General features: G+C 41.5%; 1 protein-coding gene across 1 annotated transcript in view; it reads right to left on the minus strand.

Annotated features, from left to right (window-relative positions):
• Nucleotides 1–14109, minus strand: part of LOC126358741 (DNA repair protein RAD51 homolog 1) — an 81379-nt gene extending 67270 nt beyond the window's left edge. The window contains exon 1 of the mRNA XM_050007574.1: nucleotides 13329–14109. Within this exon, the coding sequence (XP_049863531.1) occupies nucleotides 13329–13418 (90 nt within the window). The 5' untranslated portion in view covers nucleotides 13419–14109. The remainder of the gene's footprint in view (nucleotides 1–13328) is intronic.
• Between the last annotated feature and the right edge of the window lie 6339 nt (nucleotides 14110–20448).

A 20448-nucleotide genomic window follows, 5' to 3' on the forward strand; every position in this document is an offset into this window, starting at 1 on the left:
CCAGTTGACAATGAGGGGGATCTGTGGATAGGGGGATAGCTGTGTCAATGGCATGAAGAACAGTGTCAGAGACAACTGCATCAATGCAATCCGAGAGAGAGGTGACAAAGTGCACAGCAGGTGTATATAAAGGCCAATTGGCTCTGTGGAATGACCAACATGGGGCCTGTCTGCCTGGAAGCAGCAGGGGAACAATAAAATTACTGGAAAATGGTCACTGTAAGAAAGAACATCATGGAGTGATCAATGAAGTGAAACCACGAGAGCAAGGGAAGAGATCATGAAATTGATAGTATAAAAGGTGCCATTACTTGCACTGAAGTGGGTAGGAGGACTGCCATTAAGGAGACACAAACCAATGTCTGTAATAAAACGGCCAATCAGGATACACCGACCTGTTGAAGTGGCACACCCCACAGGAGGTAGTGTGCATTAAATTCCCTTAGGATGAGGAGATAAGGGGCGGGAGTTGCTGTAGTAAGGTAGGCAATTCAACATAAGAAAGTGGCCTATGTGGAGGGCGGTAGACATTGCAAATGGTGATTGCTGGGGTCGTTCACACTTGTACTGATATTGCTTCCAGGTTGGTACAAAGGAGGATCCAGTCACCAATGGCATTGGTCCAAACCAAAGTGCGGGCCACTCCAGATGCTTTCTTGGGGCTGGCACAGTTATGACAGAATGCCCAATACCCACTAAATGTCGCAGAGTGGTCGTCACAGAAGAGTATTTCTCGATGAGCAAGACATAATGCTGAATAACAGGAAACAAGTTGTTGTATTTGCAGGTGACAATAATATTTGTTGCAATTCCACAAGATCATTATGTGGAGAGAGTCAAGGTTAGACATAAAGAAATCAAGCGGAGGTCGTGTCACTGGGTCAATGGTCATCACTTAAGAGGATGGGGTGACATCCATAAAAACAGAGGCTGATTCAGAGTAAGGAGTGGGCAAAGCACTCCAATATGCCAAGAAGTTTCATCCTTGGACTTGCACTGTTTCTTTTCTTCTCCTTCTCCTCCTACCTCAGAGGGAGGGACGAGGAGTGGGGGGCGGGGGGGGGGGGGGGGGGGGGGCAGGGTTGGGGTAAGGAGGAGGGTGGAGTACGCAAAAGTAGATGAGAGACTCACAGTATGAGGTCTATCAAACTTCTTCCGAGCCTCAAAGTAGCTGAGACACTGAAGGATCTTTATTTCCTGGATTCTTTTTTCCTTTGTGAACACTGGACACTCCAGGGAGTGGGGACAATGTAGACCAGATCAGTTTACACCGATAGTCGGTGGATTGCAAGGGCTCTCCACATAAAGAGGGTGGCCAGTCATCACAGATGGGAGGCATCGCTTTGCAAGGACATGTGGCCGGACTTGAGTCAACGAAAGCAATGCGTGGGAAGTGGAACGAATCATTTGACTTCGCATCTGTATACCATCACCTTAACTTTAACTTTCTCGGGCAGGGTATCCCTCTCAAATACCAGTGTCTACATGATTGTCAGGGCCTCTCAGGACACGCCGGACAAAACCCTTAAGGTGTATCGAAAAAGAAAAGCCCAAAACAGGAGAAAAAGCGCGCAGACCAAAACCGCAAGGAGGATAGCTGGCCAACACATGTAAGTACACCAAGAGAGGGAAAGAGGGGCAAAGGGAAAGGAATAAGGACAGGGAGAGAGAGGTATAAGCAGCCCAGAAAAGAAGAAAGGCTGCAATAACTCAAGAACACATGTGTGCCACACACGTACCCACAAAAAAAGCTGTGGTCCCCCTGAGGGGGGAGGGGGGGAGGAATCACTGTGGTGTGGAATGTGTCTTGACAACACGACGTGGAATGTGTCTTGGCAACATGATATCCATGGTAAGAAACATTGGACATACTGACAACCAGTCTTCTCATGTAGTTCATCTTTTGCTCCCTTTTTTGCTCCCTCTCCCTTCCATATCATACCCTGGCTGCCAAATGCAGCTTCTGACACACCAATGCACAATGAAAAGTCAATGCTAACCCACTCACACAATGTAGGTTACTGATCACTTGTACATAAGTTCCCCAATCATACTTTAATCGACAATGGAGGCTCTAATCATCCAAAAATAAATTGGGAAAAATACAGTTTTATTAGTGGTGGGTCAGCCTGTGAAACTATACTAAATGTATTCTCTGACAACTACCGAGAACAGATGGTTCAGAACTCCACTTATGACAGAAATATATTGGATCTAATGGCAACAAATAGACCCGACTTCTTTGACTATTTCCACATCGAAACAGGTTTCAGTGGCCGTAATGTGGTTGTGACAATAATGATTAATAAAAAAAAAAGGACAACTACAACAAGCAGAAAGATATATATGTTCAGCAAAATAGATAAAAAATCAGTAGCGACATATCTCAGCGAGGAACTTGGAACTTTCAGCACACAGCAGGAGCTTGTAGAAGAACTATGGCATAAGTTTAAAACAATCAGCACACAACAGGATCATGTAGAGGAACTTTGGCAAAAGTTTAAAACTGGATACTGAATGAAATGTATTTGGCTGTCAAGAGACCAAGCCTTCAGTGCCTATTGTACCAGAATATTGTCAAATAATCTTTCACAAAACCCGAAGAAATTCTGGTCATATGTAAAGGCTGTTAGTAGCACCAAAGTTAGTGTCCCGACTCTAGCATATGAGACAGAAATTGAAATTGAGGGCAGCAAAGCAAAAGCTGAAATGCTTAATGCCATTTTCAAATGTTCCTTTACAATTGAAAACATAGGATAACTGCCCCAATTTTACCCTCATACCACTGGAAAGATGAGCAAAATCACTATTAGTGTCAGTAGTGTTGAGAAACAGCTGAAATGGTTAAAATTAAACTAAACTCCAGGGCGCCATAGAATTCCCATCAGATTCTGTACTGAATTTGCGGCTACATTAGCCCCTCTTCTAACTATAATCTGTCGTACATCCCTCAAACATAAAACTGTGCCTAGTAGTTGGAAGAAAGCACAGGTTACATCCATCTACAAGAAGGGAAGAAGAAGTGATCCACAAAACTATCATCCAATATCTTTGACGTAGATTTGTTGTAGAATCTTAGAACACATTCTGAGCCCAAACATTTATTGTCGTAGTTCAATTGCAAGAGGAATCAAATGACTTCTGTGACTGGATTGAGGACTTTTTGTTATCTTGGATGAAGAGTCATCAGATGTATACGTAACTATGGGTGTGACCCAGAAAAGTGTGTTGGAATCCCTTGCTGTTCATCTTGCATATTAATCACCTTGCAGACAATATTCTATACTGAATTTGCGCACTTATCTACAGTGGAGTACTGTTCAGAAGACTTGTTAAGACATCAAAGTGGTGCAAAGACTGGTAACTTGCTTTAAATGTTCAGAAATGTAAAATTGTGCATATCCCGTGACTACAATATCAATGAGTTGCAGCTGAAATCAGCCAATGTATACAAATATCTGGGTGAAACACTTTGCACATATGTGAAATGGAATGATAACATAGGCCCACTTGTGGGTAAAGTAGATGGTAGACTTTGGTTCACTGCTAGAATACTGGGGCAGTGGAATCAGTCTGCAAAGGATATTCCTTACAAATCACTTGTGTGATCCATTCTAGAATATTGCTCAATTGTGTGGGATCTGTACAAAATAGGACTAGCTGGCACTATTGAAAATATACAGAGGAGGGCAGCATGGATCGTTACCGTTTTGTTTGAATCATGGGAAAGTGTCACAGAGATACTGAAAGATCTGAAGTGGCACACTCTTGAAGATAGATTTAACTGTGCCTAGAAAGTCTACTAATATAGTTTCAAGAACTGACTTTAAATGATGGTTCTATGAATATACTAATCTCCTACGTATTGCTCACATTCGGGTCGTGAGGACGAGAGTAGAATAACTACAGCATGCACAGACGCATTCAAACAATCATCCTCCCCGCACTCCGTACATGAATGGAATGGGAAGAAACCCTAATAACGTACTCTGCCACGCACTTCACAGTGATTTGTAGAGTATAGATGGAGACCTCAGTGCATTACTAGGGTTTCTGTTGTAACTGGAACGCATGTCTGAAAAAATTTTCCTGCTGGCACACTCAAAAATTTCTGTGCTGGTAGGTTCACCTATGAGCTGCAACTTCTGGAAATTAAATCTACCAACACAAATGAAAAGCAGGGGATTTTACTTCCTCTCAATAATTCCACATGAGACTTAAAACTCTTTTAAAAACACTCAGTTTAAATGACTTTGACAATAGCTTCAGTATTCAGAGGAGTTAATTTTGTTTGGATCTCGACAGACATTTTGATGCAGTCTACCCTTCCTTATTTTGTAATGCTATGCCTTTCATGTCTGCAAGCTTGATGCAATAAATATCTTCAGTAGTCAGTCATATTTCACCTTATACCCTTCATCTAGAATATGAAATTAGCAAGTCCAGTTATCTTACGATATGTCTCATCAAACTGTTGTTTCTTCCACTACAGGATGTTTTCTTTCTTTGCTGTTCTACACACAACCTTTTCATTACAGAATTGTATTTCAATGCTAACTTACAATATTTGTTTGACAGTTGTAAGTAATCAGGCATCAACCAACTATTTGTTTATTTATTTTTTTTCTTTTTACTGTGGACCCATATTCAAAGAAAATCATTTTAAATAGGAATTTTTTCTATAGTGCAACTTTTCTCAGGGTGCCACATTTTACCCTTTTATGCAGGCAAACAATTTGAAAAAAATTCATTTTTAGTCACGGATCAATTCTTGTGGTCTTTAGGCAACATACTGGTTTAATGCAGATCTCCGCAGTAGTGTACTAAGCTTTCATAAAATATTTCATTCATTACTTTTACTATGACCTTTGAACAAGCTTGCTGTACAAAATCTTGTTGTTTATCAGTTCAGCTGTCTTTCATAACACTTATTTTTTATTCGTCTATATTTTAGATGAGTTCTTCACTAAGTATCCAATTCCTCCCATTTAAAGGTTCTCCAGCACATTTCTTACCATGCTCCACAGAGTTCATGTCCCCAGATCAATAACAGCCAGTTTTCTTCTATTCTTGAGCTTTCTTAGAATGTTTGCAGATATATTAATATGAAAACTGAAGAGCCACAGTGATTGTTTCAATATGGTCCAATCTTTCTTGACTTTGCACTTTTATTACTGCCCTTGATTACCTCTATGTACTACAAGCAGTCATCTAATACAACATCACAACCTGTGGTGACAAAAGTCATGGGATACCTCCTAATGTCCTGTCGAAACTCCTTTTGTTCAGTATAGTGCAGCAACTTGACATAGTATGGACTCAACAAGTCGTCAGAAGTCCCTTGTAGAAATACTGAGCCATGCTGCCTTTACAGCCGTACGTAATTTTGAAAGTGTTCCAGTGCAGCATTTCGTACACAAATCAACCTCTTGAATATGTACCATAGATGGTTGGATTCATATCGAGCAATTTGGGTGGCCAAATAATTCACTCGAACTGTCCAGAAGTTCTTCAAACCAACTGCGAAAAATTGTGAAACTGTGATGTGGGGCATTGTCATTTGTAAAAATTCCATCATTATTTGGTAATACAAAGCCCACGAATGGCTGCAAATGGTCTCCAAGTAGCTGAACACAACTACTTCCAGCCAATGATCAGTTCAATCAGACCAGATGATCCAGTCAATTCCAAGCAAACACAGCCCACACCATTATGGTGTCACCACCAGCTTGTACAGTGCCTTGTTGACAATTTGGGTCCATGGCTTTGTGAGGTCTGTGCCACACCTGAACCCTACCATCAGCTCTTACCAACTGAAATCTGGAATCAGCTGACCAGGAGAAGCTTTCCAGTCATCTAGGTTGCAACTGATATGGTCACAAGCCCAGGAGAGGCGCTGAAGGCAAGTTTATGGTGTCAGTAAAGGCACTCTTGCTTGTTGTCTGCTGCCATAGCCCATTAATGCCAAATTTCGCTGTGCTATATAAAAGATACATTCATCCTACATTGATTTCTGCAGTTTCATGCAATGCTGCTTATGCAAACGTCACTTCTCTGGGTAATTAACTGAAGGCTGTCAGCCCCTACATTGTACACCTGGATGTAGAATGGACTCTCCTGGGCCAGGAACTGAAATTCTTCCAAATGGGATTGGCATCCATTTAAGTTTCACTGCAATACAGAAGTCCCTGTGGGAGCCACTGATTAGCAAAGGTAGTGCTTGTCCTTCTCTCTTTGCAGTGGTGATTTACCCGAGAGATAAGAGGGAACACTAGATGGTGTCCGGCTCTAGTTCCAATATACTTCCGTGATTCCTTCATCAGTATTTTTTCTGATGCTTTACAGTGTCTTGATGCATATCGCCACTGCAGATTTACTGAAGTTAAGAATGTAGTACAGCTGCACTACAAGAGGTACTCTCCAAATTGTTTTGGTTTCCGGAGGTCAGTGGCTTGGTTGACATAGCAGTTTCTCCAAGTACTGTTCTATTAAACTGTCTCTTAGTGGATTTCGCAGAGCTAGAGGAATTCTCACGCCTCTTCAGATGTGGAAAAATGTAACCTTATTGGAAGACCCTTCTCCACATTTAAAGATAATACATACATTCTGACACTCTAGCCGTGCCCTATCATACTAAATAGTTTTCTACTGAGAAAACATTGACCTTAAGGGCTACCTTCCAAAGTTCTACTGACTAGGTGTTTTTACTACAATGGGCCACTAAAACTCTGGAAAGATAATTAAGTGGCATTCTGTTCTCTTGAGCAAGTAGAGTTATAAAAGTCAACCCAGGCAGTGTCTGATCAGTCTTGGTAAGCCTAATACAAATGAAGTATGGCAGGTTGCCAGCTAATTATTATTCAGTCTCGACAGCACTCTTTCGAGCATGTAGCAAACCTCGAGATTTGCACCATTCTCACGACGCAGGCAGCAAAGCCAAAATACCCATTCCGTATGAAAATCAGCACTGTACTATTCCATCACATAGAGCTCCTTGCTCAGAATTTCTACATCTACATACATACTTCGCAAGCCATTGTATGGTATGTGGCGGAGGATACCCTGTACCACAATTAGTCATGTCCTTTCCTGTTCCACTCGCAAAAAGAGCGAGGGAAAAATGACTGTCTATATGCTTCCATATGAGCCCTAATTCTCGTATCTTATCTTCGTTGTCCTTACGCACAATATATGTTGGCAGCAGTAGAATTGTTCAACAGTCAGCTTCAAACGCAGGTTATCTAAATTTTCTCAATACTGTTTCATGAAAAGAACATCATCTTCCCTCCAGGGATTCCCATTGGAGTTCCCGAAGCACCTTCATAACATTTTGTGTTGTTTGAATCTACTGGTAACAGACCTAGCATTATGCCTCTGAATTGCTTCGATGTCTTCCTTCAGTCCGACCCAGAACGGATCCCAAACACTCAAACAGTACTCAAGAATAGGTCGCACCAGCGTTCTGTATGCGTTCTCCTTTACAGGTGAACCACTCTTTCCTAAAATTCTCCCAATAAACCGAATTGACCATTCACCTTCCCTATCACAAACGTCATATGCTCATTCAATTTCGTATCGCTTTGCAACATTATGCTCACATATTTAAATGACATGACTGTGTCCCCCCTTACTCACCCGCATTAACTTACATTTTTCTCCCGCTGCCACTCACCACATCAACTAGAAATTTTGATTTGGTCATCTTGTATCAACCTACAGTCACTTTCCTTCAGCACCTCCCTGTACCACACCGTCAGTGAACAACTGCAGATTGCTGCCCACATGGTATGCCAGATCATTCATGTATACAGAAAATACGAGGGTGGTTTGAAAAGTTCTTGAGATCACCACAAGAGGTCTGCACTAGCACAACGAATTGTTCACGTGATATTCACTGGACTGTTGCCTGTAAACACGTGCCACGTCAGTGCTCTTGGAAGAGAGCTGTGGCGGTAACATGGCTCTGTTGTTGTTCCTACATAGTGATTTGCGAAGAAGGAAAAAATGAAGATTCGAGCAGTGATTAAGTACTTCATAAAGAAAAGTATGAAGCAAAGGACATTTGTGCCAATTTCCAGAATACACTGGGGTCTCTGCTTCTTCATATTCAACTGTTGCCAAGTGGACAAGTGAATTTAAATTTAGTGGGGAGAGCTTAGATGATGATCTGTCATTGCAGAAATACACAAAATGGTCATGGAGGATCATCAATTGAAAGTGCGTGAAACTGCTCACACTAGTCAGATGTCATCTGCAAGGGTATATCACATTTTAACTGAAGAATATGAAATGAAAATATTTTCTGCAAGATGGGTGCTGTGACTCTTGACGCTGATCAAAAACACACAAAAATTGATATATCAGAACAATATTGGCACATTTTAGGGGAAATGAACAAGATTTTTTGCGTCGGTTTGTGACCATAGATGAAATTTGGGTGCACTACTATACCAAGAGACAAAACAATAGTCAAAGCAGTGAAAACATGCTGATTCTCCGCCACCAAGACAATTCCTTCGGCGGGAAAGGTCATGGCATCAGTGTTCTGGGATGCAAAGGGGATTTTTTTTGTATCTCTTCACTGGGCAAGCAATTACTGGAGAACACTATGCTAATCTTCTGGAAAAATTAAAACAGGTTTAGCAAGAAAGAAAGTAATCTTCCATCAAAACAATGCTCGCCCACATACGTGTGCTGCCGCCATGGCAAAATTACACGAACTAAGGTATGAATCGTTGCCACACCAGCCTTATTCACCTGATATAGCTCCGCCAGACTCCCACCTCTTCCCAAAACTGAAAATTTTTCTTGGTGGACGAAGATCCACTTCAAACGAAGAATTGATAGACAGAGTTGACAACTATTTTGCAGGCCTTGAGGAAACTCATTTTCGAGATGGGATCAAGGCACTGGAACATCGTTGGACCATGTACATTAGTCTACAAGGAGACTATATTGAAAAATAAAAACTAGATTCAGTGATTTAAGTGCTTTTTTTTCTACTCCGTTCTGAGAACTTTTGAAACAACCCATATCACACTGCACTGGAGCACTCCTGATGCTACCCTCTGTCTTTAATGAACACTTGCCTTCGTGGACAAAATACTGGGTTTTATTATTTAAGATGACTTGAAGCCAGTAATATACCTGGGAGCCTATTCTGTATGCAAGTGCCTTCATTAACAGCCTGCAGTGGGGTACCATGTCGAATCTAGAAATATGGAACCTGACTGTTGCCCTTCATCCATAGTTTACAGTATATCATGTGAGAAAACTGCAAGCTGGGTTTCGCATGAAGATGCTTTCTAAAGAATGGACATGAGCTTTACGGTCTCTAGGAAATTTATTATTTTCTAACTCCAGACAGTGATCAAAAATTCTGCAGCAAATCAATGTTAAGGATATTGGTCTGTAATTTTGTGGGCCCGTACTTTTACCCTTCTTATTTACAAGAGTCACCAGTGCTTTTTACCAGTCGTTTGACACTTTGTGCTGGTCCTGAGATTTACAATAAATGTAAACTAAGTAAGGGACCAACGGCGTAGAGTAGTCTGTAAAACCGTACTGGGATTCCATCCGGACATGGCAACTTATTTGTTTTCAACTCTTTCAGCTGTTTCTCTATGTCATCCATACGGGATTCTGTGTGATGATCAAATGACAGTACATTTGTACAACTATCCTGTGGGAACGATTTCTTAAACGTGGAATTCCTTTTGGTGTCTTCTACTGCCAAACCAGACTAGTCAATGAGTGAGTGGATGGAAGCCTTGGACCCACTTAGTGATTTTATGCAGGATCACAATTTTTTTGGGTTCTCTGCAAGATCTTTAGCCAAGGTACCAAAGTGGTAGCTGTCCTCCATTTTCCGAATTTCGTTATTAAACCACACTGGGTCTTTTCCGTCCTTAATCCACTTCCTAGGTGCATACTTGTCCAGAGCACGATTTACGACTTGTATAAATTTTGCCCATAATCCCTCTATGTGATCATTCTGGAACTAAATGATTGCAGTTCATTGTCTTCATAAGATGCTAAAACCTGCTTATCTGCTCTTTCCTGCAGAAAAACTCTCCTAGCCCTCTTAACTGATTTATTAACTTTTATACCCATAGTCGCTATGATGACATCACAATCACTAATCCCCTTCTCTATATCAACACCACCGAAAAGGTCTGGTCTGTTTCTAACTACAAGGTCCAAGATAATTCCACTGCTTGTCAGCTGCCAAACTTGCTGCTCAAGACAGACTTCAGAAAATGTGTTCAAAAATACTTCATAAGACTGTCTGTCTGTATTCCTTCCAATGAATCCACACATTATCCAGCCTATACTCAGTAGGTTGAAGTCACCATCAACTAGTATTGCACGATCTGGGTATTTATGCACAAAAGCTTTACTTGAATCACTCTAGAACTGTCACAGCAGAGTCAGGTTGTCAGTAAAAACATCGAATAATTAACATGCTTTCACCTAGACTTGTTATGCATGACCAGATAACTTCACTACCACATTCAATTTTAACTTCAGTAGGGACAATATTTTAGTTGACTGCAATGAATACCCCCCTCCCTTCTATGGTGTATAATCGGTCTTTCCAATACCCATTCCAAGATTCGCTAAATCTCTCAGAGCTTTTTACTTCGGGCTTTAACCAGTTCTCAGTCCAAAGAATAATATTAGGTTGAGAACTTCCCTGGAGGGCAGTAAATTTGGGAACTTTGTTACAAACAATTCGACAATTTACTGATAAAACTTTTACAGTTGAAGTGTGTGTACTCTGAATGTGGTCTGATTTCCCTACATGCTTGTGGACTGGCGAGTGTTCATGAGGGTACCTCAAACTGCTGCCTAGCCTGACAAAAAATGTACACTCCACAAGTATTCTGCTATCTTTGTGTAGTGCACCCCTGACCTATCACGGGGAGTCCTACAAGTCATCACTGGATAACGCAGGTCCAGAAATCTGCAGCCTAGACCATCACAGAGACGACGAATACTTCAGTTGAGACCCTCCACTCGGCTCCAAACTAAAGGATCCTGTACAACTCTGAGTTCTACTCACACCCTACGTGCGACACTAGCAGTCTTCCCCACCTCTGCCAGTCACCTGTAAGGACTGAGGATGGCCACAGAACCCATGCAACAGGAGTCATTGGTGCCGACGTGAGCCACAACTTGCACATAACTGCATCCAGTACGCTCAATAGCCGCAGGCAAGGCCGCCTCCACATCTCAGGTGAGCACCCCCCCCCCCCCCACCCAGCAGACATACTGAGTGCACATGGAATTTCTTTCCAACCCAGAATGTTCTCTTTCTATTGGGCTCCACAACATGCCTAACAATGGAGATAACTAATAAACCCCTGCCCATATTTTAATACTTGGACCCTGGTGAAAGAACGGCCACCTGTCCACTCACAGGGTGAATAGGCAAGGCCATACGGCTAGCTTCCACATTAGTCCTTCGTCTTGAGTGATGCAGAAACGTTACCACCCGCCAATCATCCTGCGGGTCCACCACTTCGGTGCTCAGCAGTAGAGACCATGAGCAAAACAAATGAAACCTGAGGAATTCTATGTGGCGCTCTAGAATCCCTGCCACTCCTATACCCCAAGGAGGTAGCCTGGAGGCGATTGATTGCATCCAACACCACAGTCAACTGTTAGCGAATTGGAGCCAGCTCCCCTTGTGTCTGCACACAGCAGGCACACACCCTAGCAAGACTAATTGAAGAGTAAACAGTAAAAGCTGGCAGAAACCTACATAAACAGCTTGTTAAAACTGGCAAGCTAAGCTTAATTCCCAAATGAACTCCCTACATATCATAACATAGAGTGTATGTGAAGTTTGTGTTAACAAGTAGTCTGAAACATATGTAGTGTTTAACCTGCATACTAAAGATTCAATGAAAAGAGTGTAAGAGTTTTTTGGATGGAATAACTGTGAAAGGGAAACAGGCCAATAACATTTGAACGTAACAGTCCTTCAGACCAGAAGCACAAATAATTTTTGTAAGCTTACAGGTTCCAAACAACTAAACAAACAAACAAACAATAAGAATCCAGAGGTAATTACTTTTATACATAACAACCAACTGACAAAACAAGTATATTCTTCAAAAAATTTAGGTGTTCACAAATGACAGGAAGATGAATTAAAAACAACACTTTTTACAGATGGGAGGTGGAGGGGGGGAGTGGAGTTAGTAGCAACATTTGCTCAAACATTTATATCTCAGTTTTGTGCAGTCATTGTTTCACCATATTGTGGTCATTTCCATTCATTATATGTTGGGGTATAACTTTCTGTAGCAGCATGCCAATTCTGGTATTTCAGTCTTCCTGTTAAGCACACTGGCAATCACACAAGCCATCACACAAGCCTGTGTTCAACTGCAATGCCTTATGGACACTCTTCATGTCCTCCTCTTAGCCAAGCATAGTTCATTTGACATCTACCTGTCTACTGTTCCATACTTTGCTTCACATTTGTTGGACAGTAGAAGCTGTTTCTTAAGAATGTTCATAATGCTATTTGTGAACAATCCAGGGTCTCTGTCGTTATTTCACTTTTTTCCCCACATCTGCAGCTATTCATGCTGAGCTACAGATGTCAAGGGGCATGTAACTGCCTCTGACAAGTGCAGCAATACTTTTGGTTTTACCTTTAAGTATATGCTACTTATGGCCCTTCTTAAACACACACAATTTCCACTTAACATGTTTTTAATTATTGGTATACTCAGCACATTCGTAGAATAATAAAAACGCTAGAGTAATAATTACATACATACTAGTGCAAACAGTAGTGATGCCTTGGAGCAATCTGAAGGTATAACTCAGAAAGAGTGTAGTAAGTGAAATAAGCATTTTCTTAGGAGGCAGACTGCAGGCATATGTCAAAATGCAACAACTAAATTTAACTATCTCACAAAATTTGGTATTAGCCCTACTCTCATTACATGACATGTAGATCAAGCAGAAACAGGCTGCTTTTGGGTATCTGAGCAGTAAGGACCTATTAAAAACACACAATATAAATAGTAATATTTGTAAAACCATCCTTGCATAATGCCTCATCAGTATAAACATATGCTACTTTTTACTATCAACATTCAAATGAATTACAACATAAATCATTTAGGTAAGTGAATCGCACAATGTACTTTTGAAATCATACGTTCCACGCAGTGTAATTATGGTCCCGCAGCATTTGAAAGATCACAACTACAGCTGTGTCTATCTTACGAAATCTTACCGGGGAAATCCACAGTACAGAACACAACACCAAATACATAGTAACAATCTTGATAGACAAGAATTACCTCGAGCTTATTGATAAGTAATGGACCGCAGTCATCGAGATTGTCCTCTTGCTGGACTAAGCTTGACGCACTAGCTGATGACATAGCCATTGTTCACTCAAATCATGTAAAACTAGCATCAACTAAAAAGACTCCTAGTGAAAACGAAAACCTAAACAGCTGATACATTCGGCTTCTCAAGCCTCAATATTCTCTCCATCATTAAACTTACGTCAATACAAAATTGCTGTCAATACAAACAATATCACACAGAATTCATATCTCGAGTATTTTTCACGCACAATTCCCATTCACTCAAAGTCAAAATATGTTTTCCGCCAAGAAGTTCATACACGCTTGCCAACTATTGAACAAGTACTAACTAGTATATCAACGATTTGTCTTACTTATTATATTCGTATACAAAAATATTGTAATCAATACGTAGAACTATATACACCAAATAACACGAGATATTTGTCCCGTATTATTGAAAGGTTATTGGAAACAATCCGGTAACCTCGCTATCAATACGATGCGTGCGTATGGTACTATATTCTGTGATAAGTCTCGTAAGTTGGTCTGAATTTCATCATTTCAACAATGTGGTCGTCACATATTTGGTATGAATTTCATGCTTCTACATTTGGCGGCTCATGATACCCACTCCTTACCGCGAGTGTGAATTTTAGCATTGTAGAATTTGCTAAAGAGAATTACGTAGACGATATGCAGTTTTTAAGGTCGTACTCAGAGCTTCCAGTGCGACGGAAATAAAATATCACGTGCTTTAGTTGTATATGCGAATGAGGTATTCGAAAACCTTCCCGTAACCAACTGCATTAAAAACTCACTGTCATAAAAATTTTCAGAACTTTTGGGTCAATTTGTAGAATGCTGCATCTTGATATTTGTGCCAAAAACGAAAGGATCAAAACTGATAGTAATAATAATTATTTTTTAAATATTCTTGAAGTTTTCTTTTAATGCCGGTTCACACTAGCAATCAATGGAACGTCCGTCACGTTACGTCACGTCACGTCAACGTCAGAGTGTTTTCGGAATGGGCGCCACGGCACGTCAATTCGCTAAGCACAGTATCGAACAGTGAAGTGCTGTTATGAGATACCATCCGAGATACAAAAAGAAGGAGTATTGTATCGGAATTCAGGAACTAACAACAATAAAGTTCATTAATGGACAAAGCAAACTTCATAACGTATATTCTTGATTAATTTTGTGTGATAAATTGCAGAGAAGTGAAACAACATGGACATAGAAGGCCGTCTCACAGGGTGCAGGTAGAGGGAACACTTCTGACGTCAGTTCTAACGGCGTGTCTAGGGTAGTTCAGTGTGGGCAATGATTCTCTGAAGCTGTGTTGCGTACCTGAAGAAGGGCTGGTGGCTTCTTTATTGAGTCTTGTTTATAATCATTAGTAGGCGGCGCAGAGAATATCATGGCGCTTCCCCAGTGTGACGGCTCCCGACTGCTCACTGCACGTTCTGCTGCTGCCGTGGCTACTGCCACGTTGCCATTTTCCCACTATTTCCTGATCCTGTTAAGTACGACTAGGGCTGCGAGGACGTGTCAGGCCGTGTAAACCCTAGCATACGAAGCTGAGCGTTTTTTATATCTACACTGTATAGTGTCTACAGACAACTGAGCGATTTTATGCATCGTGTGGCATTTCTTATCTATAGAAATGCTTTTGCAATAAAATCGTAGAACTTGTGACTCTCGTTTAAAATGGGAGACATGAGACAATTGCTAGACAATGTTGCGCAACCCTTCGTGTTGAGGACCTGTTGGTATACACTGATCAGCCTCAACATTATGACCACTGACCTGCTATCGACATAAAACCGTCCAGGCGATAGCAGCATCATCTGGTGGGGAATGACTGCTAGTCAGACAAACGCATGATGCATGTAGTATCGGCGAGCGTGCTGTCCGTGTGTAGAACGGGGAAGATGCATGATCTGTCTGAGTTTGGCTAAAGACAGATTGTGACAACCTGAAGACTTGGGACAAGCATTTCTGAAACTGTATGACTTTTTGGGTGCTCGAGGAGTGCTGGGGTGGGTGTCTTCAACATGTGGCCGAAAGCAAGGTGAAACCTCATCTAGACGAAGTAATGTAGGACAGCCACCCCTCATTACAGATTTCGGACGTTATAGGCTGGGCAGGCTGGTAAAAAAAGGACAGGCAGCGAACTGTAGTAGAACTAACATCAGACTTTAATGCTGAGTAGGGTACAAATGTCTATGAACACACGGTGCACTAAACCCTCCCAATGATGGGCTTCCACAATTGACGACCCATTCCTGTACCAATGTTAACACCACAACATCAGCAACTACGAGTGAATAGAGCATGTGACTATCGGTTCTGGATGTGGGCACATTGGCAGTGCATTGCATGGTTGGTGGATCCTGGTACCTTCTTCATCATGCCAATGGTAGGGCGCGAATCTGTTATCTTTCAGGGCAACAGCTCCTTGACACATGTACTGTGGAATGGAGACAAGTTGGCGGCGGCTTCATTATGCTCTGGATAACATTCACATGGGCATCCATGGGTCCAGTGGAGCTCGTCCATGGCACTATGACAGCCAAGGAGTATTGTACACTGATTGCAGACCACATACACCCCTTCATGGCGATCATGTTTCCCGATGGCAGTGGCATTTTTCAGCAAGATAATGTGCCTAGTCACAAGGCCACCAGTGTGATGGAGTGGTACAAGGAAAACAGTGATGAGTTCCAGTTGATGTGCTGGCACCCCAACTCGCCAGATCTGAAATCAACCGAACACATTTGGGATGTGATTGAATGTGGCATCAGAGCTCATCGGCCCCCTCCCCAGAATTTATGGAAATTAGATGACTTGTGTGTGCACATGCGGTGCCAACGTCCTCCAGCAATGTACCAAGGCCTCATTGCTGCTATGCCAGAAACGTTACGCCACTGCCATCCATGCCAAACGTGGACATACTGACTATTACATAGTTGGTCATAATGTTCTGGCTGATCAGTGTATGTTGCCTCCAGTAATTCTCACTGTGCTGTGGAAAACGCTTCATCGTTTTTTTTATTGTTTCTGTTTTTCTTATTGTTAAACACTGCTTATCAAGTTGTTACCACTGAAGAAAGATTTGCAGTTGACTGAAGATTTTCATGTGGCATCATTTTTGTGGGAACTTAGTAATTCCAAATATAATCGCAACAAGAAGTTAGTAATCGAAGAGCTTGTTAAAATATAGACAACATCATCAACTGATATAAATAAAAAGCTCCTTCTAATTTCACAGTCAAAAGTAAATTATAGCTGAAATGAGGCCCCTCCACAAAAAGTACACATTTCCACCAACGTCTCCTCTTTCGATTTTTTTTTTCATTCCCATTATCATTTCACAAGCTGATAATCCAATAACGTCAGCCATATTTAGCAAATATGGAAATTCATGGCTGTAATAAGACAAAATATCTAGACTGTCTGTATACATTGTCTAGCTGCATGCCTATAGACAGTCCCTCTACAATGTCTACTGACAATCGCTCGATTTTGTATACAAGCATGTACTTACTTTTACTCTCAGGACGCCGGCAAAGTGCGGGGCTGTCCGTGGCGCCCAGATGCTTAGGTGGCAGGTAGCGGTTCATGTCCCAGCGAAGGTAGAAACACTTGCATCAATGACGCGGCGCTAAACCGCCTAAGCTCGATGTCACATAACTGCCCAGCTGTTCAACAGTAACGAACCAGTTTGGTCCCGTGTAAATACCGCTTTCCCCTGCAGATTTCGCGGTAAAAGCGGAGTTAGTGTGTCATGCCATGTAGTCTGGTATGGGGTGATGACCCAGTTGTCGTAATCTGGCTGAAACAGTCCCTGCAAGCTGGCCCAGTGTCGGCAGTTGCGCCTGTCGTCGCAGAGGCGTTGCCAAGCTGCTGACCACACAGCCTACTGGTGGTCACCAACGGACTTTGGCGGTAACATGATTTCGTCCTGGTGCTGCAGTGCTGGTTCACAGTACGATTTCTAACATCACACTTTACAGTCAGTTCACACTAGCCCTCAACGGACCATCAAGTCACATCACTGTGATGTGAAGGTGTATTCACACTGGTTGTCACATCACGTCAGTTAGCTTAAGCTTAGTACCGAACGGTGAAAGTGAGGTTATGAGATATCCCTGTGATACAAAAAGTCAGAGTAAGTTATGGGAACTGAGAAACTATAAATGATAAAGTTAATTAATGGGAAAACGAATTTCATAACGTATGTTCTTGATCAATTTCGTGTAGTAAAATACCGAGAAGTGAAACAACGTTTCAAAACATCGAAATTTATTTGGTAGCGAAAACATACACTTTCAAACACATCAAGCGATATTCATAAAGGAACAAATAGAGCCTGTTTGCCTTATCCACTACGTTTTTTCCTTGCACAATTAGTAATGTCATAAAGAACTGTGTTTTTCTCCTTCATTAGAGCTGACAGTTAAAATGTAATTTAATGAAAACTGCTACCTCAACTTACGTTCTTACTTTTACAAAGTGAAGGTGTCAGGTCTGTCCTGTTATTGCGAAAACTAAATAATTTTTCACTCTCAGATATCTGACAGTGCCTGTGAAACACTCAGTGACAAAAAATATGCAAGCTATCATGGAACATTTGCAATTTGCCTCGAAGCGCAATTATAAAATAAAGATTAAAAAGTTACAAAAGCACAAAATCCACTACAATAACGACGGTAGGTGTGGAGAAAATATGCTAAAATTCGAATTTGACAGACGAAGAGACATTTTCCGCTACCAGCAGCGTTCCCATCAAAACTTTCTTCCCGAAACTTCGACAGTGTCATGATGTGATGTGACAGAAGGACAAGGGCCTGTGTGAATATCACCCATTTGAAATGCACTGTGGAATGTTTTGACATGACGTGGCAACAAGTGTGAATTTCCCTTTTTATTGAACAAAAATAGAAACTAGAATTTAAGGTTACACTGAGGACGATGTAATTAAAGATAGAGCATGATCTTAGGTTGGACAAGGATGGTGAAGGAAATTGGCTGTGCCCTTTTGAAATCTTTCCTGTCATTTGCCATAGCTGAATCCAGAAACAAGTACAATGCCACAACTACCTCATTTCAGTTTTACACATTATAATATGGGACTGAATAGATATAGTGGTTTAGAAGAATGAACTTTCATGCTATTTGTACTAGAGCTGGTCAGTGAACTGATTAAATGGCGAGCAACTCAGATCTTCGACTAGTACACTCCCTCCAGTTATCTCCAGCGCCATCAAAGGAGAAGAAACACATTAGGTAATCATTTGATGGAACGGCAGCGTATGGATATAGGCAGGATGCTTTTTAATATACTTCATGTGTCTTACAAAGAAACAGGTATGTTAAAGTTTACACAGATTTGAAGGCGAAATTAACAACCACATGTAGTGATAACTTTTATGTAGCAGATCAACAGGAATGTGATTTGACAAGAATAAACATGTCATACAGTGAACAAATATCAAACCCCAAGGATGAATAACTTTATCAAACTCCACCCCCCCCCCTCCCTCCGCACCGCGAAAGTGGAGAGCACCTAGGTTATAGGGATTTGAATCTAACGATCTGAGAGGCTCTTATATGTACAGTTGGTTGTGGCAGCAGTGCACTCTTAGATGTGATCAAATGTGTGGCTGGTGTATGATGCCTGGGCATAGGATGTGTAGTTCAGGACTGCATAACTAATGGAATAAGAGGATTTCTGGTGCACTTTTGATTTCAAATTGGTTGTGCAAATTAATTAATTGATCAGAGGCAGACCAAGAGATGAATACACCAAGCAGATTCAGAAGGACGTAGGTTGCAGTAAGTACTGGGAGATGAAGAAGCTTGCACAGGATAGAGTAACATGGAGAGCTGCATTAAACCAGTCTCAGGACTGAAGACCACAACAACAACAACAATTCCTCCCCTCGCCCATGATAATGTCATGTGTTTGTCCAGTTGTTATGTGTCCCATTTCCCTACAACGTTCTGTGAAATCCCTGCCCCTTTACTCCCATACCTCCAACTAAAAAAAAAAAAAAAAAAAAAAAAGGTCGCTCAGTCGGTGTTTGACTGGGAGAAACTCATGACAGTCAAACACATTGCACTGAGCAATTTAAGGCATTGGAATACTGTTTAAACAATTCGTGGGGAGTATTGTTTATTTAAACAAATTGCAGAAGCGAAGGTAGTGCGATATATTGTTTATTTTAACAATTTGCAGGCAGACTCAAAATAAAAATAATAACTCTGCACAGGACACTCTCCCCACAGCTACAAGTTGAAATAAATACCTCTTCTTCAGCTACAAGTTAAAATATATCTTAAGACAGTCAAAAACTATCTCTAAACATATCGCGCAAATCAACTAAAGCCAGTTGCACATACCGCAAATGGAGCGTAAACCACTTCTGTACCCAATAAAAAGATCGTTAAATACATTTAAATATTGCCTACAAAACAATAGCTTATAAAAAACGGCTCGCTGCATAATGAGAGCTGTATTTTTTTGCAGATGACAAGGAACTAACACTTTTCGAACGTTCGAGATGTGTCACAGGAAATAAATCATCTCAAGAGACGCAGGAATTCGAAGCACTGCCCTAAAGATGAGAATAATCACCACGATACGCTGATGTAGCCGGCCGCGGTGGTCTCGCGGTTCTAGGCGCGCAGTCCGGAACCGTGCGACTGCTACGGTCGCAGGTTCGAATCCTGCCTCGGGCATGGATGTGTGTGATGTCCTTAGGTTAGGTAGGTTTAAGTAGTTCTAAGTTCTAGGGGACTAATGACTACAGCAGTTGAGTCCCATAGTGCTCAGTGCCATTTGAACAATTTGAGCGCTGATGTACCGGAAAAAACACCTACTGTATTAATAATAATCACTTCACTATCATGCAACCCAGCGCTGTATGTGCGTGCTTTTGTGAATGGACTCGCCTCCGCTGTCCGATACTGAATGAAGTCCCGGCCGGAAGTCGGACCCCGGCTGTTGTGACATCTCAGATCACGCCGCCGCAACCGTCGAAGACATCTTGTACAAAGGCTTGCTGGACACAGCCCAGGCTCGGACAAAGAAGTG

This window comes from Schistocerca gregaria, chromosome 1 (genome assembly GCF_023897955.1).
Source record: "Schistocerca gregaria isolate iqSchGreg1 chromosome 1, iqSchGreg1.2, whole genome shotgun sequence".
In the NCBI taxonomy this organism is placed as follows: domain Eukaryota; kingdom Metazoa; phylum Arthropoda; class Insecta; order Orthoptera; family Acrididae; genus Schistocerca; species Schistocerca gregaria.